This window comes from Terrapene carolina, unplaced genomic scaffold (assembly GCF_002925995.2).
Source record: "Terrapene carolina triunguis isolate 2854851 unplaced genomic scaffold, T_m_triunguis-2.0 Scaffold67, whole genome shotgun sequence".
Lineage (NCBI taxonomy): Eukaryota > Metazoa > Chordata > Testudines > Emydidae > Terrapene > Terrapene triunguis.
Window position 1 is genome coordinate 18203175 of NW_020664418.1, and position 24060 is coordinate 18227234.

The 24060-nt window shown below is 41.9% G+C and overlaps 1 protein-coding gene across 7 annotated transcripts in view; it reads left to right on the plus strand.

Moving 5' to 3' along the window:
* HERC1 (HECT and RLD domain containing E3 ubiquitin protein ligase family member 1) overlaps nucleotides 1-24060 on the plus strand; it is a 214087-nt gene that overhangs the window by 101110 nt on the left and 88917 nt on the right. For 6 of the 7 annotated variants that reach the window (XM_026648236.2, XM_026648237.2, XM_026648242.2 and 3 more), the window contains exons 23-25: nucleotides 3094-3400; nucleotides 6314-6434; nucleotides 7666-7717. In XM_026648236.2, the coding sequence (XP_026504021.1) occupies nucleotides 3094-3400; nucleotides 6314-6434; nucleotides 7666-7717 (480 nt within the window). The remainder of the gene's footprint in view (nucleotides 1-3093; nucleotides 3401-6313; nucleotides 6435-7665; nucleotides 7718-24060) is intronic. The other variant, XM_026648241.2, reaches the window with a different exon arrangement.

The window sequence follows — 24060 nt, forward strand, 5'->3', positions numbered from 1 at the left end:
AAAATGTCATTGAGTTTATTTGTGTAAAATTTTAGTGTATTCATTGGGTCAAAATATAAGAAATATTCTGCACTTTTTAATAAGTGTGTGTGTATATAATATACTTTCTATATGTATATGTATGTAGTAACAGATTGATTTTAAATCTCTCTTATTCTAGAGTTTGGAATAAGATTTATTGTTGCTAACATTGGATCGGTTTGGAATTTACTAATGTTGTTGAATGCCTGCTTAATCAGACCTTTGTAATCATTACTAATGTATGTTTTTCAGTACACTTCATATTTGCACCACCACCTGTAAACTTCATAGACTGTCTAGATAATTTGTAATTGTTGATATTTAAATATGGCTTGCAAAGAAAATTGCCAAAATTCCTTCAACTTTGGTAGTTTTTGCTGAATTGGATCTTGTACCCAGGCTAAAAGGGATATTCAGCCTGTTAATTAAAATATTGTGTGTTTTCCTCCTTTGATGAAGCCACATCTAACCATATTAGAATCATAGAATATCAGGGTTGGAAGGGCCCTCAGGAGGTCATCTAGTCCAACCCCCTGCTTAAAGCAGGACCAATCCCCAGACAGATTTTTGCCCCAGATCCCTAAATGGCCCCCTCAAGGATTGAACTCATAACCCTGGATTTAGCAGGCCAATGCTCAAACCACTGAGCTATCCCTCCCCCCACCTGGGATATTCAGGGGCTAGTTTCCATATTAGTGTGACATTCCCAATATGCTCTATGCTAGTGACTTATTCCCCTCTCCTTAGGGAGGAGCCTGCCAGGGCTACCCCGACCAAGGAGTAAGGAGAACCTGGATAGAAAACTGCTTCATTTCTGCTCCAGGACTTAACTTTGCTGGGAGGGGGGGGTGTCTTGGATAAGACTGTTTTCTAATTTCTGTTGATTTGTAATGACTGAGAGGCCTGCCAAATGTTTGGTAGAAGATTCTTCCCAGTGACCCAAAGCTAACAAAAGCCTAGGCTTGTTTTCCTAGAATCAGGCTGGAGCTATAAAGAGACCCCATTTGCTACCAAACCCAGATCCATAGACCCACCAACAGGGTCTTCCAGCTTGCACTGTAGAGGGATATAGAACTAGACTGGGCCCATCATTTCCCTTAGAAGAACCTACTTGTTTTTGTTTTGCTCCCACAGCACAGGTAGACAGATTAGAATTCTTCTTGGTTTTAAAATAAAAAAAGCCCTGTAATTGCTAGACTTCCCATTAAAAGAACCTTCAAAACATGGAGCTTGGACTATTAAAAGGATGAAGCTAATGGAGGAAAGTGAGACCACAGAGTAGTATTTCCTCTCTGGAGACAAATCTGAGATTTTGGTCTCAATCCACACAGCTCTAGAGATGTGATTAGGAAAGAATGTGAATAGCCAGCTCATCCCAGATGATTAGGAGAGATGTCCTGAAAATATTACCAGGTAAAGTAATTCAAAACCTGCTATCTAGCTACCTAAATTTCTTTCTTCTGTGGTAAAGGAGCCACAGTCCCTTCTGAAAGGGAGTGGGGGAAGTGGATTCATGTCTCCTGAGGAATTTTGAAGCATCTTCAACAACCTTGACAGCTTTGTGTGTATCCACATGCTCTACCCAAACAATATTAGCATGGACTGATGTATTCCTGAAGATCAGGAAATGTTATAGTCAGGTGGTCTCTCTCTGTAAGATAATTCCAGTAGCTGTTTTTGTTTCCGAAGCATTGCTCAACTCTTTCAGATTTTTTTGCCGGAGCTCTGGGTTTCACCTCTCTTACTCAGACACTGTTGTCTTCAATCCTGGAGTGATGATATTCAGGCAAAAACTCTCTACTACTAGCCTCTAAATATTTGGGAGAAAGATTGTTTGAGAAGACCGTAGCAAAGTGACCTCTGAAGAGGCAAGTCCAAAAAGAAATTGGCATCTGCCAAATGATGCTGGAACTGCTACAGGCAATATGGGAGAAGAAAATAGTCCTTTTGTGTCTCCCACTGAAATAGAGATATGACTGAAGGGAAAGCCATTTCTCCAGAGGAAATGAACAGACCAAAAATCAAATGACCTCGAGAAGATTTTACAGGCTACCCCACTGCCAACACCAGTTCTTCTGCATGACTGCATATCCCCCACGTGCATACTGCTACACAAATCCCATTGGTTGGTCTGTGGACCTAGATTTGATTGAAAATTGGAAAGTTTCTTTCTTACTGAAAATTTCTTTTCTCCAAGAATTCAAGTACACAGATGTTGACCAACCAGCACTTGTTTTGGTTAGGCTGCAATTTGGTGTGCATTGGAATTTGGATAATTTGAGTAGGATGCATGCTCTGCAGTAAGTTTCACCAGTTTATTGTAAGAATTAGAAATATTTAGCTGGAAGCATTTTCTCTAATTGTCGTGCTCTTCTAAGGGACATGGCTAACCCTGCACTGCTACTGATGGACAGTGTTATAGTCAGAAGCTAGCATGCTTAAAAAGCCAGTTATTACTTTTACTTGGTAGCATTTGTTCCTTATTTCCTGACCCTAACATTATAATCCCAGGCCATCCTTATACAGTACCATATAAACAGATTTTGTTCTCTAGGAGGTTTCAGCTGTTTGTTTATCATAAGCACAATGCATCCAAGGAATAGCACACTGCCAGTGCCTGCTCTGATCATTGTTATATGGGATGTGTTTTCACCTTAAAAAAATAAAATGTGAGTTTTTAAATGGCAGTGTACAAGCTTTCCTGTTTATTCTGGCTCTTTGAAGGTATTCAGCGGAATGAAAGAATTTTGATCATTCCCTTTCTTGCTCCCTTTTAAATAATTAGATTACAGTGCACTGCTGAAGGAATTGTTTAGCAGCATGTCAGATTTTACTATTCCCTTCATTTTAAATTTAACATTGTAGATGCTAGACTAAGTAATTAGTCTATATTTGTTAAGTTGTTTTATAGATTTTTACTTGTTAATGGATCCCTTTTTTTACTGTTAGGAAAAAATTGTTATATTTTCCACTTGTCAATGCCAATGTTTGGCCTAAACTGAAGATGACTATTTTATTATAATTTAGCTTTGCCTAGACGTTAAGACCTTGTTTTTGTGTTGCATGTTACAGAAATATTTCAATGTTTCCTATCAGCCCGTGAAGTAGCTCGCAGTCGGGATCGAGATAGGATGAACACTGGAAATGGGACTAGAGTTGATGATCAGCCTCCTCAGTCCCAACAGGAACGAAGAGTTAGCACAGATCTTCCGGAGGGTCAAGATGTGTACACTGCTGCATGCAACTCTGTGATCCATAGATGTGCCTTGTTGATCTTAGGAGTAAGCCCTGTTATTGAAGATCTCCAAAAACGAAGGGAGGAAGGACAGTTGCAGCAAACTTCAACTAGTACACCTGAAGGGATTGGACTCATGACTAGGTGGGATTCATTAACTATTTAAAGTAGTTAATTTTCCTCTAGTTCTTTCTAAAAATATTTATTAAAATTTAGTAGATAACTCTTGAAGGTAAACTCAGGATATGACAACAAAGAAAAAGAATTCAAGGGTTTAGATAAAACAACACTGATGTTTAGGTTCAGAGGGAAAGTGGTGTCTCTCAATTTTTCATAAAAGAACCCAACATGATTCGGGCAACCTAGATATAGTATAGGAGTACTTGTGGCACCTTAGAGACTAACAAATTTATTAGAGCATAAGCTTTCATGGGCTACAGCCCACTTCTTCGGATGCATATAGAGTGGAACATATATTGAGGAGATATATATATATATATATATACACACATACAGAGAGCATGAACAGGTGGGAGTTGTCTTACCAACTCTGAGAGGCCAATTAAGTAAGAGAAAAAAACTTCTGAAGTGATAATCAAGATAGCTCAGTACAGACAGTTTGATAAGAAGTGTGCGAATACTTACAAGGGGAGATAGATTCAATGTTTGTAATGGCTGAGCCATTACAAACGTCCTTATTCAATCCTGAGTTGATTGTATCTAGTTTGCATATCAATTCCAGCTCAGCAGTCTCTCGTTGGAGTCTGTTTTTGAAGTTTTTCTGTTGTAAGATAGCCACCCGCAGGTCTGTCATTGAATGGCCAGACAGGTTAAAGTGTTCTCCCACTGTGCAGGTGAATGAGCCCCTGATGGTATGGCTGATGTGATTAGGTCCTATGATGATGTCACTTGAATAGATATGTGGACAGAGTTGGCATTGGGCTTTGTTACAAGGATAGGTTCCTGGGTCAGTGTTTTTGTTCAGTGATGTGTGGTTGCTGGTGAGTTTGCTTTAGGTTGGGGGGGGCGGGGGGGGCTCGTTCACCTGCACATCTACCAATGTGATATATGCCATCATGTGCCAGCAATGCCCCTCTGCCATGTACATTGGCCAAACCGGACAGTCTCTACGCAAAAGAATTAATGGACACAAATCTGACATCAGGAGTCATAATACTCAAAAACCAGTGGGAGAACACTTTAACCTGTCTGGCCATTCAATGACAGACCTGCGGGTGGCTATCCTACAACAGAAAAACTTCAAAAACAGACTCCAACGAGAGACTGCTGAGCTGGAATTGATATGTAAACGATACAATCAACTCAGGATTGAATAAGGACTGGGAATGGCTGAGCCATTACAAACATTGAATCTATCTCCCCTTGTAAGTATTCTCACACTTCTTATCAAACTGTCTGTACTGTGCTATCTTGATTATCACTTCAAAAGTTTTTTTCTCTTATTTAATTGGCCTCTGAGCTGGTAAGACAACTCCCACCTGTTCATGCTCTCTGTATGTGTGTGTATATATATCTCCTCAATATATGTTCCACTCTATATTCATCCGAAGAAGTGGGCTGTAGCCCACGAAAGCTTATGCTCTAATAAATTTGTTAGTCTCTAAGGTGCCACAAGTACTCCTGTTCTTTTTGCGGATACAGACTAACACGGCTGCTACTCTGAAACTAGATATAGTATGATATACTTGAAACAGCTTGATTTTTTGAAATTGAGTATAGCTGTGTGGACTCATCATAATGAAATCCAGATCATCTAGGATTTAAAATAATTTGATTTGTTGAAAAATTCATATTTTCATTAGTTTGACAAGAGTTTTTGTTTTGTTCTTTTGTTTATATTTGTTATATGTATTGGGATTTTACATATACTGTTAGCTAAAGATTACACTGCTTATACCCAAAATGTGGGGTTTTAAAAGAAAGTAATAACATAGACAGGCCCTAAAAACCTAATATGAATAGAAATGTTTTTCATGATTTAAAAAAACCGAACTAAATATTTCCTGGAAAACCAAGAACTTTGTTAGCCAGATGCATGAAAACCAGAAAGGAAGGCAACTAGTTTCATTGTCTAAATTGGAGTGAAACAGCGTGTGACGTAAACAGTATAAATTCTGGTAGTCAAGTGTATTTAAAAAAATATTTAATTTTAATAATCTAAGGTATTGCTAATAACACAGATGTAGTTTTTTTTTAATCTATCTTGATTTTGTCCTTTTTAACATCTGTCACACTGCTCAGTAGGGTTATACTAAAAGCCTCTCAGTGTTTTTAGCTTTTCTTAGACTGTTTCACATTTAAACTGTATTTAAACTGAAATTTGAATAGAAATTTATAAGGAAGACTTTTAAATTTCAGTTCCATTTTTATTCTTTTTGACTGTTTGCTTGGAGTCCAGTCATTAAAACATGGGCAACTGTGTCTGGTGGTGGTGTCAAAGTGGCTTTCATCTTCAGCATCTTGACCTTAGGATTCACTTAATGGGTGGGTCTTAAAAGAATATAGTGCCTTTCCTTGTCTGTTGCCATGTCCCCTCCGCTGGAAATCTAAGTGTTTCTGCATACTGAACATTACTGTATGTAACACTTACCGAAGAGCTCAGGGAAATCAGTCATCTCAGGCTGCTATCACATCTGCTGACCAGTAAGAGTGCTGAGGAGCAATAATGTATGCTAATAGAGGGTATTAGTAAACATTTGCAAGCCCTTTCACATCTTATTCCTGTCCCCTTTTGGCCTTGAGACAATCCTGGTTAGACTTCTCCCAATAAAGCTGTGTTGCCAGCTGAATCAAGATTTGACTATCAGTGCTTACTTTTGTCTGATATAAACATTAATGGTGATACAGGTAGGTAGTATACACACTTTTTATGTTCATATACAAAGTTTAGTTTTTGAATATTGTACCCTGAAATTAATATTTGTAGCAGAGACTTTGTACAACAACTTATGACTGATAATTTACTTTAGTTTTGTATTCTACAAAGAGCATTTGTGAAATAATTTTCTCTTTTATATGTGTATGTTTGTGAGGCAGGAGTGAAAGTCTTACTGCAGAGAGTCGTTCAACCCACTCTAGTTCAAACTATAAGCTGATCAAATCGAGGAGTGAATCTGATTTATCTCAGCCTGAATCAGATGAAGAGGGTTACTCACTGGTAGGTAAAACTAACTTGATGTTTTATACAGTTTCAGTCTTACATCTATATTTTTTCAGATATGAAAGATATCTTAAACATGTGCCATTTTGCTTAGAAGCATTGTGAATTTGCAGTGGATATACAGAGGAGACCACTGCAAACCACCCGCATTGCTATTGGGGAAACAAATGATTGCACAAAAATGAACTTTAAAATGATTATAGGTTACTTTAGGTTGGTTTTTTTGTTGTTCATGAGTAAGGCTACATTTTAGTCATGGGTATTTTTATTAAAAGTCATGGACGGGTCACGGGCAGTAAACAAAAATTCATGGCCTGTGACCTGTTCATGACTTTTACTATATACCGCTGACTAAAACTTGGGGGTGGTGGTGCTCGGGGGCGCAGCCTGGAAGAGGAGGATTGGCGGGGCTGGGCAGGCTCCCTACCCGGCTCCTGAGCTCCACGTGCTGCCTATGCTCTGCCCCAAGCCCCAGTTCTGCAGCTCCCATTGACTGGGAACTGCAGCCAATGGCAGCTGCAAGGGCGATGCCTGCTGACAGAGGCAGCACATGGAGCTAGGCACTGAGGGAGGGGAGCCCCCTCACCCCCTCCAGGTAAGCATTGCCTCGCACCCCAATCCCCAGCCCTGAGCCCCCTCACACCCAAACTCCTGCTGCTGGGGGTGGGGGGAGACTGCCCCAGCAGCAGCCCGTGCTCCTGGCCTGGGGGCTGCCAGAGTTGCTCAGGTGGCCCCCAGGCCTGGCACACCAGCCACTGCAGAAGTCACGGAAAGTCACAGAATCCGTGACTTCCGTGACCTCTGTGACAAACACGGAGCCTTATTCATGAGCAGCAGTGACATTTACACAGCCAGAGCTATGCCCTACAGTTTTTTTCCCCCAAAGGCTTAGAAATCTTGTTAAATGAAGAATTGGAGTATTCTGAGGTACGTGATTTTAGATTTACATGTCTTACAGACTAATACTCATGTGGATCATGAAGTTTTGTTAAGAGTCTTTCCCTATTTTTTTTAAGTTATGGCAGTTACAGTAATTATTTCTTCAGAAATGTGGTGTGTTCTCTGTCATGTTATTAAAAACTCATTGTTTTAACTAAAATAAAATGCTTTGCTTTGTCTCATTTCACTTAGTACTGAAAAGCTTTAAGAAAGCCTAAATCTTGAGATACTTTTTTGTTGTACAGTTAAAAAGAGAAATGAGGTTTTGTATTAATTCTTTTAAATCTAGAGTGGAAGACGAAATGTTGATTTGGATTTGGCATCCTCACATAGAAAGAGGGGTAAGTTTTTTATTAATATATTGGATATTGGTGTAAACTAATATATTTTAAACTTGCTTTCAGTGTTTTTAAAAGTATTTTTAGATTCACATGAAATAACTTGTTTCTGAAGTATCATATATATGATCTTAGCTCATTAGAATGGTTCATGAAAATTGTTCTCTTATTTTAAAAAAACTAGAATTTTTAAAGTCTCTTAAAAATTACTATTGACCATAAATAACCACTCATGTCTTTGTGTGGCAAAGATGTCTGATTGGTAAGTTCTAGAGCCCACTGTATATATCTTTTCCTGGTGGGATATTTCTTAGGAGCTAGTGAGAGCTGTTGTATTAATTTAGATGCACTATAGAGGATAAAGGTGTTAGCACAACTCAGTTACTGTCCAACGTTAAACAGTGTTAAACAAGGTCTGGGGATTGATATACAGAGTCCTCAGCCTTCTTAATACCGTGCCAAACACATTATAAAACTCAGACTAAGCTTAAGAAATTTGTTGTTTGAAACACACAAAAGGAAAATAAAACAAGGTAAAAAGCATTAGAACTTAAATTGATTGTTTATCCAAAACAAACTTAATCAAAACCTATCAAAGTCCTTTCTGGGGACAGTGAATATTGGTTAAAGTCTCTTATGCAGTCTAACAGTCCTTCCTGGTCGAGGAGAAAGTTCTGCTGTTCAGTTCTGAATTGAGAATGATAGTCATTTTCCTGCCTTAGACAAAACAGACAGACACAGAAGGGAGAGAATAAATAGGACAGTAAAGATGGGGGAAATATGGATTTTGTTGATGATCTCAGGATATAGGGTGGCTGCTCAGTCACGGATGGGATGCTTTGGGTTGGTAGGTTGATCATGACAGCTGTGGCTGTGGACGCTGGCTCACCAACCTTGTCAGGGACATCATCTGACTGATCTGGTCAGGTCCCTTTCCTACCCTGGTCCTCAGGCTGAGCAGAGCTGGATGGACCATCTCATCCCTCCGTGCTGGCACTGTGCAGTACGGTTGATTTCAGGATCCAGTTAAAAACAGAGAGACCAGGATAGAGGTAGGACAGGAGGAAGATAAGGAGCAAAAATGGGCACCTGAGGGAGGAGAAGACAGTGGGATCTAACGTTTCAGGTTGGCATCCTTTCTGATGCAGCGATCATGGTCAAGCATCCCCTCTGGAATATCAAGGTCTGACGTCATGGCAACAATCCTTCCATCACAGCAGCAGTGATGATAAAAAGTTCTTCTCACTGTTGTTCCTGAAAGTATCTTTTTAAGGCCTTCAAAAAGGAGTGATGAATGAAATAGCCCATCTCATTATTTTCTGGTCCTCTTGTTCACCAGTTAAATTCAAAGACTGTGTTAAGATTATATCAGTAAACATTTTGTTTAAATTAACTGTCTTTCTCTCTCCTTTTCACATCTTTTCTTAAACAGTTTTATATAATAGCTCATTGTGACAATTCATGAACCTTTATCCACTTTTCACAAGTTGAGCTTACAATTAGGGTAAATTTGTAGGTCCATTTATTACAACATGAATTCAGCTGTTTTTAGAGAGTTTTCTTTCTACTTTCACTCACTTTCTGAAACCAGCAAGAAGAAACTGATGGGGGATGTTCATCTATCTATCATAGTGAAGTTCTCTATCCTGATGCTTATAATGGATTTTTGTCATAGAATGCAGTTCAGAGCCTTCAGAACTCTAATCCAGAAGATGAATGGCACTTGATTTGGCAGAGGGTAGGAGGGCAATTTTCTGTTTACTATAAATGTAAGTCCAAGTACGTGGTCCTTCTAGTTGATATATCAGTCTGAAGAATCTTAATGGTTTTCTTTCTCAAGACTATCAGAGTCATCTTGGAAGTAATGGAGGGAGCAAAGCATATGTCTTGTCTTTAGAGGGGGAGGTAGGGATGTATGTGTCACAAGAGTGAACAGCTGATGCTAAAATAATTTGAGTTCAGTGTTTGAACTCTACTAAGGGCTTGGAAACTAACTTTGTAGTTAAGATGTATGTGGAGTTTGGGGAAGCTTGAATATTGTAGAGAGATTAAGGTAAACTTTAGTATTCTTCTGGTTAGTTAATAGCTCTTTCCTAGTTATGAGGGAGAATATTTAGAGAGATCATTTGTTAGCATGTGAGGGTTAGAGACTTAGGGTACATCTACACTACCAGCCAGATCAGCAGGTAGTGATCGATCTATGGGGGATCGATTTATCGCGTCTAGTGTAGATCGCTCTTCTGTCGACTCCTGTACTCCACCGCTCTTCAGTCGACTGCGCGCCGTGAGAACGCGAGGTAAGTCGACCTCAGATACGTCGACTTCAGCTACACTATTCTCGTGGCTGAAGTTGCATATCTTAGGTCGATCATCCCCCCCCCCCGTGTAGACCAGGCCTAAGTGGGATAAGACTCATAACTGGAATATTGGCATAGATGGGGATGGCTTGATCAGGAAGTAGAGGCAGAAGAAAAAGGGAGTAAAATATATACAAGAATATATACACTTGTTCTGAGGTCCAGAAGGAGGTCAGAGGCAGACCAGTTAAAAGCCTCTGGGTAAAGATAAAAGGGAAAAAACAGGTGATATCATGGTAGGGGGTCTAACTGTAGAATACCAAATCAGGTGGATGAGGCACTTCTGGAACAAATAACAGAAATATCCAAAACACAAGACCTTGTAGTAATGGGTGACTTTCACTACCCAAACATCTGTTGGAAAAGTAATACGGAAAAATGCAAAATTTCCAATAAGTTCTTGGTGTGTATTGGGGACAACTTTTTGTTTTAGAAAGTGGAGAAAGTAACCAGGAGGACAGCCCTTTTAGACTTGATTTTGACCAACGGGGAAGAATTGGTAATTAATCTGAAGGTGGCAGGCAATTTGGATGAAAGTGACCATGAAATGATAGATTTCATTGTTTGAAGAAAAGGAAGGAGTCAGAACAGCAGAATAAGGACAATGGACTTCAAAAAAGCACTCAGAGAACTGGTAGATAAGATCACATGGGAAGAAAATCTAAGGGAAAAAGTTCAGGAGACCTGGTATTTTGTCAAGGAGACATTATTAAAGGCATAACTGCAAATTATCCCGATGAGAAGGAAAGTTAGGAAGAATAGTAAGAGGCCAATGTGGCTACATTAGGAGTTCTTTAATAACTTGAAAATCAAAAAGGAATCCTACAAAAATTGGAAATATGGCTGAATTGCTAAGGAGGAGTACAAAAGAATAGCACAAGCATGTAGGGACAAATTCAGAAAGGCTGAGGCACAAAATGAATTACATGTACCAAGGGACATAAAAGACAATAAGAATAGGTTCTTATTCTTTTAAATTCTTTTAAATACAAGAGAAGCAAGAAAAAGATGACAGAAAGTGTCAGTCCTCTAGCTAGTGGGTAAGGAGAGCTAATAACTGATGACATTAAGATGGCTGAAGTGTTCAGTACCTATTTTGCTTCAATCTTTGCTAAAAAGGTTAATGGTGACCCAGATACTCAACACAATTATTATTAACAACAAGGGGGAAGGAATACAAGCCAGAATTGGGGGAAAATATTTAGATAAGTTAGATGTATTCATGTCAGCAGGGCCTGATGGATTCATCCTAGAGTACATAAGGAACTAGCTGAAGCAATCTCAGAAATGTTAGCAATTATTTTGAGAACACATGCAGGACAGTTGAAGTCCTAGAGGACTGGAGAAGGGCAAAAATAATGTGTTTATAAAAAGGGGAACAAAGAGGACTCAAAAAGAACGAGGAGTACTTGTGGCACCTTAGCCCTGGTCTACACTACGAGTTTAGGTCGAATTTAGCAGCGTTAGGTCGATTTAACTCTGCACCTGTCCACACGACCAAGCCTATTTTGTTGACTTAAAGAGCTCTTAAAATCGATTTCTGTACTCCTCCCCGGCGAGGGGTTTAGCGCTAAAATCGACCTCGCTGAGTCGAATTTGGGGGTAGTGTGGATACAATTTGATGGTATTGGCCTCCGGGAGCTATCCCAGAGTACTCCATTGTGACCGCTCTGGACTCACTCTCAACTCAGATGCACTGGCCAGGTAGACAGGAAAAGCCCCAGGAACTTTTGAATTTCATTTCCTGTTTGGCCAGCGTGGTGAGCTGATCAGCACAGGTGACCATGCAGAGCTCATCAGCACAGGAGACCATGGAGTCTCAGAATCACAAAAGAACTCCAGCATGGACTGAACGGGAGGTACTGGATCTGATCGCTGTATGGGGAGAAGAATCCGTGCAGGCAGAACTCCATTCCAAAAGATGAAATGCCAATATATTTGCCAAAATCTCCAAGGGCATGATGGACAGAGGCTACAACTGGGACATACAGCAGTGCCGCGTGAAAGTTAAGGAGCTGAGGCAAGCCTACCAAAAAATAAAGGATGCAAACAGTCGCTCCAGGTCAGAGCTCCATACATGCTGGTTCTATGATGAGCTGCATGCAATTCTAGGGGTGGCCCCTACCACTACCCCACCACTGTCCATGGACACCTGCAAGGGGGGAGTCTCACGCAACAGGGGTGAGGAGTTTGAAGATGAGGAGGAGGTTGAGGATAGCGCACTCCCCGGCAGCCAGGAACCGTTCATCACCCTGGAGCCAATACCCTCCTAACCCTCCCAAGGCGGGCTCCCGGACCGTGAAGCCGGAGAAGGCACCTCTGGTGAGTGTGCCTTTGTAAATATAATACAGGGTTTAAAAGCAAGCATGTTTAATGATTAATTTACCACGCCAAGCCATTAGCAAATAGTCTGGAATCATTGCAGAACAAAACCTTGCAGCGAATGGGCCCAGGCTTTGGTGGCATTCAAGCAACATCTGTTCTTTATCTCTCTGTGTTAGCCTCAGGAGAGTGATATCATTCATGGTCACCTGCTTGAAATACAGGAAATTTGTTTAAGGGGACATTCAGAGGTGCCTGTTCCTGCTTGGCTGTTTGCCTTTGGCTGAAAATAAATCATCCCCGCTGTTAGCTACGCGGTGGGGGGAGGCCCGTTCATGCTGAGCTGTTTGCGTTTGGCTGATAGAGATCTTCCCTGATATTAGCCACACAGTGGGGGAGGGGTGTGTGTGAAGCGATCGTCCTAGAGAATTTGGGAGGGGGGGTTGGATTGTGCTGCACATTCACCCTAAAACCGCAGCCCCTCCTTTTAAATGGCCAACCCAACGGGCTTTGCTTGGTATGGGAAAGGAGGGTGCTCCTGTTTGAAACCGTTCCCACATGTTATGAAGGTTGAAGAAGCCAAAACCCTTTGCCTTACCATGGCTGCCTGCAAGCCGAATTCTGTTGCCCAGCCAAGCATGTGTGATGTCTCACACCAAACCGGCGGGCACTCAGTATAAGAGGCAAAATGCGACCTTGTACCAAAAGCACATGTGCTGTGTAATGTGAATCACTTGATTCAGTGTGAAATAGTCTTCCCTTAGTTCTCCAAAATATATCTTTTTAAATACTACTCTCCCTTTTTTTCCTCCCGCAGATGCAAATGTTTCTATGCTCCCTCTCTCATCTCCATCCCAGAGGCTAGTGCAGATTAGAAGGCGAAAAAAACGCCCTCGCGATGAGATGTTCTCGGAGCTCATGCAGTCCTCCCGCACTGAAAGAGCTCAGCAGAATGCGTGGAGGCAAACAATGGCAGAGTCCAGGAAAGTGTTAAATGAACGCGATGAGAGGAGGGAGGAGCACGCTGAGAGGAGACAGGATGCAATGCTGAGGCTAATGGGGGAGCAAACTGACATGCTCAGGCATCTGGTGGAGCTGCAGGAAAGGCAGCAGGAGCACAGACCACCGCTGCAGCCCCTGTATAACCGCCTTCCCTCCTCCCCAAGTTCCATATCCTCCTCACCCGGGCACCCAGCCACTCCACCCCAGAGGATTGCCAAAGCAACAGAAGGCTGGCATTCAATATGTTTTGAACTGTAGTGTGGCCTTGTCTTTCCCTCCTCCACTCATCCACCACCCCACCCGGTGCTTCCCTCCTCACCCACCCCTCCCTGGCTACCTTGCGAGTTTTCCCCCTATTTGTGTGATGAATTAATAAAGAATGCAAGTTTTGGATACAATAATGACTTTATTGCCTCTGAAATCGGTGATCAAAGGGGGGAGGTTGGTTGGCTTACAGGGAAGTAGAGTGAACCAAGGGGACGGGTTTTCATCAAGGAGAAACAAAAAGAACTGTCACACCGTAGCCTGGCCAGTCATGAAACTTCTAATTGCCCTGGTGTCTGGCTGCATGTAATTGGACACCAGGCGATTTGCCTCAACCTCCCACCCCGCCATAACCATCTCCCCCTTACTCTCACAGATACTGTGGAGCACACAGCAAGCAGCAATAACAATGGGAATATTGGTTTCACTGAGGTCTAACCTAGTCAGTAAACTGCGCCAGCGAGCTTTTAAACGTCCAAATACACATTCTACCACCAGTCTGCACTTGCTCAGCCCATAGTTGAACTGCTCCTTACTACTGTCCAGGGTGCCCGTGTATGGCTTCATGAGCCATGGCATTAAGGGGTAGGCTGGGTCCCCAGGATAACTATAGGCATTTCAACATCCCCAACGGTAATTTTCTGGTCTGGGAAATAAGTTCCTTCCTGCAGCTGTTCAAACAGACCAGAGTTCCTGAAGATGGGAGCATCATGCACCTTTCCCAGCCATCCCACATTGATGTCGGTGAAACGTCTTTTGTGATCTACCAGTGCTTGCAGCACCATTGAAAAGTACCCCTTGCGGTTTACGTACTGGCTTCCAAGGCGATCCGGTGCCAAGATAGGGATATGCGTTCCGTCTATCACCCCACCACAGTTTGGGAATCCCATTGCAGCAAAGCCATCCACTATGATCTGCACATTTCCCAGAGTCACTACCCTTGATAGCAGCAGCTCAGTGATTGCATTGGCTACTTGGATCACAGCAGCCCCCACAGTAGATCTACCCACTCCAAATTGATTCCCAACTGACCAGTAGCTGTCTGGCGTTGCAAGATTCCAGAGGGCTATCACCACTTGCTTCTCAACTGTGAGGGCTGCTCTCATCTTGGTATTCTTGCACTGCAGGGCAGGGGAAAGCAAGTCACAAAGTTCCATGAAAGTGCCCTTACGCATGCGAAAGTTTTGCAGCCACTGGGAATCATCCCAGACCTGCAACACTATGCGGTCCCACCAGTCTGTGCTTGTTTCCTGGTCCAGAATCAGCGTTCCACGGCATGAACCTGCCCCATTATCACCATGATGTCCAAATTGCCAGGGCCCGTGCTTTGAGAGAAGTCTGTATCCATGTCCTCATCACTATCGTGATCGCGCTGTTGTCGCCTCCTCGCCTGCTTTTGCAGGTTCTGCACATACTGCAGGATAATGCGCAAGGTGTTTACAATGCTCACAACAGCAGCGGTGATCTGAGTGGGCTCCATGCTTGCCGTGGTATGGCATCTGAAGGAGCGCAGGAAAGCAGAGTTGCAGCAGAATCGGATGACGACGGATGCCACGAGAATAGATATTTATACAGTACGACAAGAGGACCTGCGAGGTGGATTCATGGCACCAGGAGAGCAGAGTTGCAGCGGAAGCGGTGGAGGATGATGGTTAGCACCGCGTACATTTCCCGAGAAAGAAGAACACGTACCCAGGAGCCCATGACAGACAACATGGAGAAATTCGCTATCGAGGCAATAGCTGCAGAGCAGAGTTGCAGCGGAAGCGGTGTATGACAACGGTTAGCAGTCCTACTGCACCGTCTGCTGACAGCAGCACCCAGGACACAACAGTGGCGGTGTCGGTGAGCTGAGCTGAGCGGGCTGCACGCTTACTGTGGTATGGTGTCTGCGCGGAAAAAAGGCACGAAACGATTGTCTGCCGTTGCTTTCACGGAGGGAGGGGAGACTGACGACATGTACCCAAAACCACCCGCAACAATGTTTTTGCCCCATCAGGCATTGGGAGGTTAACCCAGTGGTCTCCAAAGTGGGGTGCGCGCAATAGGATCCTTGGGGGTGCGTGGCAGGAGGAGCGTTTTTTTGCTTCGGTGCGGCAGGGGGTGCGTGCTCAAAAAAATTTTACTGATAGGGGTGCGCAATCAAAAAAGTTTGGAGACCACTGGCTTAACCCAGAATTCCAATGGGCGGTGGAGACTGCGGGAACTGTGGGATAGCTATCCACAGTGCACCGCTCCGTAAGTCGATGCTAGCCACAGTAGTGAGGACGCACTCCTCCAACTTAATGCGCTTAGTGTGGACATACTCAATCGACTGTATAAAATCGATTTCTAAGAATCGACTTCTATAAAATTGACCTAATTTTGTAGTGTAGACATACCTTTATAGACTAACAAATTTATTAGGGCATAAGCTTTTGTGGGCTAAAACCCACTTCATTGGATGCATGCAGTGGAATACAGTAGGAAGATCTATCTATCTATCTATAGATATATACACACACACAACATGGAAAAAATGGGTGTTGCCCTATCATCTCTAACAAGACTCATCAATTAAGGTGAGCTATTATCAGCAGGAGAAAAACTTTTGTAGTGATAATCAGGATGGCCCATTTCAAACAGTTGACAAGAAGGTGTGAGTAACAGTAGGGGAAAAATTAGCATTGGGAAATAGTTTTTAGTTTGTGTAATGACTCATCCACTCCCAGTCTTTATTAAAGCCTAATTTAATGGTGTCCAGTTTGCAAATTAATTCCAGTTCTGCAGTTTCTCATTGGAGTCTGTTTCTGAAGTTTTTTTGTTGAAGGATTACTACTTTTAGGTCTGTAATTGAGTGTCCAGGGAGGTTGAAGTGTTCTCCGACTGGTTTTTGAATGTTATAATTCTTGACGTCTGATTTATGTCCATTTATTCTTTTGCATAGAGACAGTCTGGTTTGGCCAATGTACATGGCAGAGGGGCAGTGCTGGCACATGATGGCATATATCAGATTGGTAGATGTGCAGGTGAACGAGCCCCAGATGATGTGGTTGATGTGATTAGGTCCTATGACGGTGTAGCCAATATGTCCATGTGCACATATGTGCTGTCGCTTGCCAGATTCCACTTGCTCCCTGTCCAAGTATTATACAAACAAATGAATCCCACTGCTGCCCCCATTCATGTGGGAGCTCAAATGGTGACCTTGAACTTGAGAAAGGAGATACTCTTTTCAGTCTCCTTCCCAGCAACAAAGCTGGTCACAGATGCCTTAGGGACAGATTGAGGCACCTACCTGAACCACCTTCAGATGCAAGGCACATGGTCTCATAATCATCTGAAGCGCCATATGAACCTCTTGGAACTAAGAGCCATCCGACTAGCCTGCACTGCTTTCCTACTTGTTCTTTGGAACTCTACTCTGCAGATCCTGACGGACAACGCTTCAGCTATGTACTATATAAACAAACAAGGAGGTGCTCAATTATCCATTTGTCTGGAAGCATTCAAGTTATGGGAGTAGTTCCATCAGCACAGAGGGAGGCTGCTAGCTCTCCACCTTCCAGTAGTCAGCAATGACCTGGTGCACTTACTGAGCAGAAACATAGTAACTAGACGTGAGTGGTCACTGCAGAAATCCATCTAGGCCCAATATTCTGCCAGTGGGGGACCCCCTCCATAGGTCTGTTTGCCATAGTAGACAATGCTATGTGGTGGGACTTCTGCTCTAGAGGCAGGGTGAGTCCAAGCTCCCTTCCAGATGTCTTTTCTTCTTCGATAGTCTCGAGGACTCCTGTATGCCTTCCTGCCTATCTCCCTGATTCCCTGTGATAATATCCATCATCAGGGACAAATTTACAGTCATTAAGATAGCTGCCTACTGGCCAAGTCAGTTTGGCTCTTGCATTTCCTGCAGATGTCCAGACCGCCACCCATACACCTTCCCACCTATCCAGACATATCATAAAACCAGGGTCAAATACTGCACTGAGACCCATAGTCTTTACACATGATAGCCTGGATGTTGGCTGGATGAATAGGACTGAAAGAGGCTGCTTCTCACAGGTTCAGGAGATTTCTTTTACTAACCTGGAAACCTTCCGCCAGGTAAACTTACTCCTCAAAGTGGAAAAGATTTCTATGTGGGCAGCCCAAAACAATATGAATGCAGTAGAGGCCTCAATGCCAAAGGTTCTGGACTAGATGCTGCTCCTGAAGCAGGCAGGACTAGCATTTAGCTGTTTTAGGAAATGTTTACACTGCAGCTGGGAGGTTTGATTCCCAGCACAGGTGGACAAACTCACGCTAGCTCATGTTGAGCTAGCTTGCTAAAAATGGTAGTGTGGATGTTGTGGCCTCTGCTGGCTGCTTGAGCCAGCTGCTCGAGCTTGGACTCACAGGTTTGTGTGGACCTGGTGTTTAGTGGGCTTTGACGTGGGTGGTAGCCCGAACTGCTGCCAATGCCGCAATGTCCACATAGCTGTATTTACCATGCTAGCTCAAGCTTAGCTAGCACAAGTCTATCTACCCCTGTTGGAATCACACTTGCCAGCTGCATTCTAGACATACCCTCAAAGTCCACCTGGCAGCAATATCGGTGTGCTGCGTTCCAAAACGATCACATTCAATCTTCTGACAACCTGTGGGGCTGAGATTCCTCAAGGGCCTTCTTCAGATCTGCCCTCCAAGTAGAGACCTGACTCTCAGGTGGGACCTCAACGTCGTCTTACAGATCATGGAGCCTCCTTTCAGAACATTATCAGATGCTTGATATACCATCTTACCATCAAGATGGTCTTTCTCCTGACCATCACATCAGTGTGGAGAGTCAGTAAGCTCCTGGCTCTTACGTCTGTATACATCCTTCCAAAGGCAAAAGATGTTGATGAAATAACACACTAAGTTCTTCCCTAAAGTGGTTTCAGAATTCCATCAGAATCAGTCTGTCTTCTTACTAGTTTTCTTCCTGAAACCGCACTCTTTGCCAGGAGAAAAGAAGCCTAATTATCTGGATATTTCCAGGGCCTTGCTATGTTACCTCAACAGTACCAATCATTTCAGGCTCTCTCCCTCTTTGTGGTCATATCCGGCATATCAAAGGCCAAGCTATTTAATCCCACAGAATCTTGAAATGAATCACATGGCATATTTCCACCTGCTGTCAATTGGCTGGCAAGCTTCTCCCTCCAAACATCAAGGCTCGCTCCACCATGGCACAAGCAACATCCTCAGCCTACTTCAGAAATGTGCCAATCTCTTAAATCTGTAAGGTAGCCACATGGAGCAACACACTGGCTCTTGTTAACATTAGGCACTTGACATGTCTGCTATGGCAGGTGCCAAGTTTGCAGAGCAGTACTTCAGTCTCTGACTGATGTAGCTGACACTGCTTACTCCCACCACCCAGAGAGGATGCTGCTCTCCAGTCACATTTAAGAACATAAGAGTGGCCATACTGGGTCAGACCAAATGTCCATCCAGCCCAGTATCCTGTATGCCAAGAGTGGCCAATACCAGGTGCCCCAGAGGGAGTGAACCTAACAGGTAATGACCAAGTGATCTCTCTCTCCTGCCATCCATCTCCACTCTCTGACAAACAGAGGCTAGGGACACCATTCCTTACCCATCCTGGCTAATAGCCATTAATGGACTTAACCTCCATGAATTTATCTAGTTCTCTTTTAAACCCTGTTATAGTCCTAGCCTTCACAACCTCCTCAGGCAAGGAGTTCCACAGGTTGACTGTGCGCTGTGTGAAGAAGAACTTCCTTTTATTTGTTTTAAACCTGCTGTCCATTAATTTCATTTGGTGGCCCCTAGTTCTTATATTATGGGAACAAGTAAATAACTTTTCCTTATTCACTTTCTCCACACCACTCATGATTTTATATACCTCTATCATATCCCCCCTTAGTCTCCTCTTTTCCAAACTGAAAAGTCCTAGTCTCTTTAATCTCTCCTCATATGGAACCTGTTCCAAATCCCATATCATTTTATTTGCCCTTCTCTGAACCCTTTGTAATGCCAGTATATCTTTTTTGAGATGAGGAGACCACATCTGTACGCAGTATTCAAGATGTGGGCGCACCATGGATTTATATAAGGGCAATAAAATATTTCCGTCTTATTCTCTATCCCTTTTTTAGTGATTCCTAACATGCTGTTCGCTTTTTTGACTGCCGCTGCACACTGCATGGACGTCTTCAGAGAACTATCCATGACGACTCCAAGTTCTCTTTCCTGATTAGTTGTAGCTAAATTAGCCCCCATCATATTGTATGTATAGTTGGGGTTATTTTTTCCAATGTGCATTACTTTACATTTATCCACATTAGATTTCATTTGCCATTTTGTTGCCCAATCACTTAGTTTTGTGAGATCTTTTTGAAGTTCTTCAGTCTGCTTTGGTCTTAACTATCTTGAGCAGTTTAGTATCACCTGCAAACTTTGCTACCTCACTGTTTACCCCTTTCTCCAGATCATTTATGAATAAGTTGAATAGGATTGGTCCTAGGACTGACCCTTGAGGAACACCACTAGTTACCCCTCTCCATTCTGAAAATTTACTATTTGTTCCTACCCTTTGTTCCCTGTCTTTTAACCAGTTTTGAATCCATGAAAGGATCTTCCCTCTTATCCCATGACAACTTAATTTACCTAAGAGCCTTTGGTGAGGGACCTTGTCAAAGGCTTTCTGGAAATCTAAGTACACTATGTCCACTGGATCCCCCTTGTCCACATGTTTGTTGACCCCTTCAAAGAGCTCTAATAGATTAGTAAGACATGATTTCCCTTTACAGAAACCATGTTGACTTTTGCCCAACAATTTATGTTCTTCTATGTGTCTGACAATTTTATTCTTTACTATTGTTTCAACTAATTTGCCCTGTACTGATGTTAGACTTACCGATCTGTAATTGCTGGGATCACCTCTGGAGCCTATATAGTGGGATCCACAGACACGTTCTTGAAGAACAGTTACTTACCTTACACTTTATTTCCATGTGGATTTCATGACCCATCCTGTGTCTCTGCTTTTTAGAGTCCTCTGTAGCAAAGACTATGGATTGCAAGAGAAGTGAGGTAGGTGGTGGCTGTCCAGCCCTTTATCCCTTTGCCCAAGGAGACGCATGCATGGTCCCAACAGACACTGATAGCCAAAAAGTCCAGCCTTGTGTGCATGATTTGCATGTGCACCTATAGTGGGAGCCACACTGGCTACAACATTTTGAAGAACTACAGTTACCATAGGGCAATTAACTATTTTTTTTCTCCTCGTTGCAGCTCAAGGCAATCAATTATTGTGACTTGTTTAAGATCTTGGATTTGTTAATTTTGTTATTTTGTAGGGAAGAATATTGTCGATTTAGGGGATTGATAATGGAGCTTTAGGACTCTTACTTACTGGTTTGAATGATGAGTTGGTGCACAGAGATGTCAATCTTCTGTATGGGAAGGAAAAAGGGCAAATGGAATCATGCAGTACCATAGGAAGTATTTTCTGTTCCTTTTGGTTACATTCTGTTCCTTTTATTTGAAGAGAAACAAACATTTAATCATGTAGCCCCATTTTGGGGATGAGAGTTACTGGTAGTATCTCACTTCGGATTATGCCAGCCCCTTCAAAACATAGATATTTGCCTCCATCCTAAACATCTCTCTAAACTGGAAAAAAAAAAATAAGTCTGGTAAATAAAGTTAACTGGGAATTAAGGTTTCTGGAAGAGGTTCCCAGTTGTTACAGTTGTATAAAAACTGTTTCCTATAGGTTATATCTTGGAGGAAGGTGGGGGGGGGGCCATGGGGATTTAGTGGGAAAACTTCCCTAAAGCAAATTTCCTCAATAAATGGGTGTAATTTTTTTCTTAAAGAACTGTCTAGCATAGTAACTGTATCACTTTGCTCTATAGTGTTAATTATGTGCAACCATGAGGAGAACAGAATTAAAGTTTATCTTGCTGTTTTACAAAGGCATTTCCCTGAATAGATACGGAGCTGCTTGCATCCTTGGTCTTTGTCCTTTTCAATCAGCTCTGGTTTTGTCGTCTTATTTTTCAAATAAATACAATTTCAATCTGTAACAATTTTGCTCTTAATTAAATATTAACATAATAAGTCATTCCAAATATTCTACTCTTGAAAAAAAAGTTGCCTCTCTGAACTGAGTTTTGTGTGTGTGTCCGTCCGTCCAATGAAAATGTGCCCAGCAGTCCTGTCCACATGGATTGCTTCTTCCTACACGCAGAGATGAAGGTAATGCAGAGGTGGCAAAGATTGTGCCAAGCCATCTGTAACACCTTCTTCATGTGCAGTTTGTCCCAAAAGTTATGCTTTCATGCCAACAGAGCAGCAAGCTCTTGAGAGGGTTATATCTCTTTAGAAATAGTATATTTCAGATAGTTTTATTAAATTGTGAGTTACTGAACTGAACTCTTTCCCTGCCCAATTCCTCTTTCCCCTGAGCTTAACACTCACTACTTGACATGGTCAGACTTAGTGTGTGAGCACCACCAGCAATATAGTTAATGGGCAGTGCAAGAGTTGCTAAAAAGGAGTTTGCCCTGCTTGGTCATTCTGCAGGCAGGTGTGGAAGGAAAGCTTTGCTTTTTCACCTACATGAACCTCAAGTTCTTATTAGATCCAAAAATGCAAACAGGGACTCAATGGCTAATTCTCCACTCCCTGTTTTTTCAGATGCTCCACCTGAGCAGTAGCATGACAACAAGGCCCCTTCTTCCGCCCTCGGATCCTTTGGAGCTCTTAGACCCACCCATTACTCAGTCAGATTCTAGAAAGCCACGATCAGCTTCCACCCCAGCAAGGTAGAAATCCCTCCAAAAACCTTCTGTGAAATGCTTTTGGCCATTGGAGATGTAGAGGAGAGATTAGCATCTTTCCTGGGCCTCTCTCCGCCTTCTCTTCTCCTCTCCTCTCTTCTGTCTATTATTGATTCATCATCTTCAGTCTTGCCAGACCAGAGAGAGCCCCCAGCACTGATGTAGCTCAGTAGGCAGCATCCTGTCTGCATTCTTTGTTCATATACCTCGGATCTTTTTCCCAGTTCCTTTACAGCAGGAAAGAGTGAGTGTTAATGCATCTAAATGGTGGTTTGTGCAAAAAACCACCAGATTCTGCATATACATTTGTGGTAAATACACACACATTTAGACATGCAATCACACATACAGTTTTGTGGGCAAACAAAACCAAGAGTGTTTCTGTCTCAATCTGTTATGAGTTGGTATGTTGCACAAATGTCTGTGATGAAATGTTATATTGCTCAGATGTTCTTTAGTACAGTTTCTTAAATTTCTAGTAACTTGAATGATAACCAACAGGATACAATAGTGCAGATACCTTAAATCTAAAATATCTACTGTTGCAGTAATAGAAATATTTTTTGTAGCTGTAGTAGTCAGTGTAGTTCTGAATTTTTGAATTAAATTCTTGTGATTCTTAAGTATGGAATATAAATATATATAAGCACATAGATATAAATGCAATAGAAGAGGAAACACAAAATCAAAAATTATGATGCAGAGAACTTACAAGGTTTGTGCTGCCTAGATGATACCAACTAATGAATATTGTTACCAAGAAAATGCTTTCTTCAGAGTTTGCTTGTTGATGTTTTTCATGCATGGATGAAATGCAGATAGATCAATTAAATTTGAGCCAGGGTAATATGAAGCAAGAGGGTTTTTTTAAATGTTGTCTTTTGTATCAAATGTCTCCTTTTGTCTTCTGATTCTTATGTGGTAGTGTATTTACTCCTTTTTGGCCAGTTGAGCCCCAGAAAAAAGAAGAGCTTCAAGCAAGTACATGATGGCATGTTTATTTTTTTCCCTCCTCTATAGCTTCCCTACATATTTTATGTTTTATAAAGTATGTATTGCAGCTGTGCCACATTCATTTTGAAAACTCCATTATTAAAAGCTAGCTTATAAGGACAAGTAAACATTCAATCATTTTTCATGCAAGCTTCAAGATTATTGCTCTGTGGATTTTATTTTTTTTAATGTGTAACTGTATTCACATGATCCGAAATGCTCTATAAGACATCCTTAGTGAAACTGTATAGGTCCTAAGAGAGTCATCACTATCTCACAGCTAAGGTAATGCAGAGCCAAATATTTCATTGTTTGAATTTTTACTTTAAACATATTTCTCAGAACATGTGATTTTTTGTTTGTTTGTTCATTCTTGTTTTATATATGCTAACTTTGAAAAATTGGTTTTGTACTAAACCTATCCTATTTTAACATTACATTCATTAAAAAAATCTGGCTATATTCAGCTAGAATCCTTCTTCATGTTCATTAATTTCATATTGCTTCTCAGAGCCCTGGATTTTTCTCATCCTCTTACACACCTTTTTTTTTTTTTTTTTTTTTTTTTTTTTTTTTTTTTTTTTTTTTT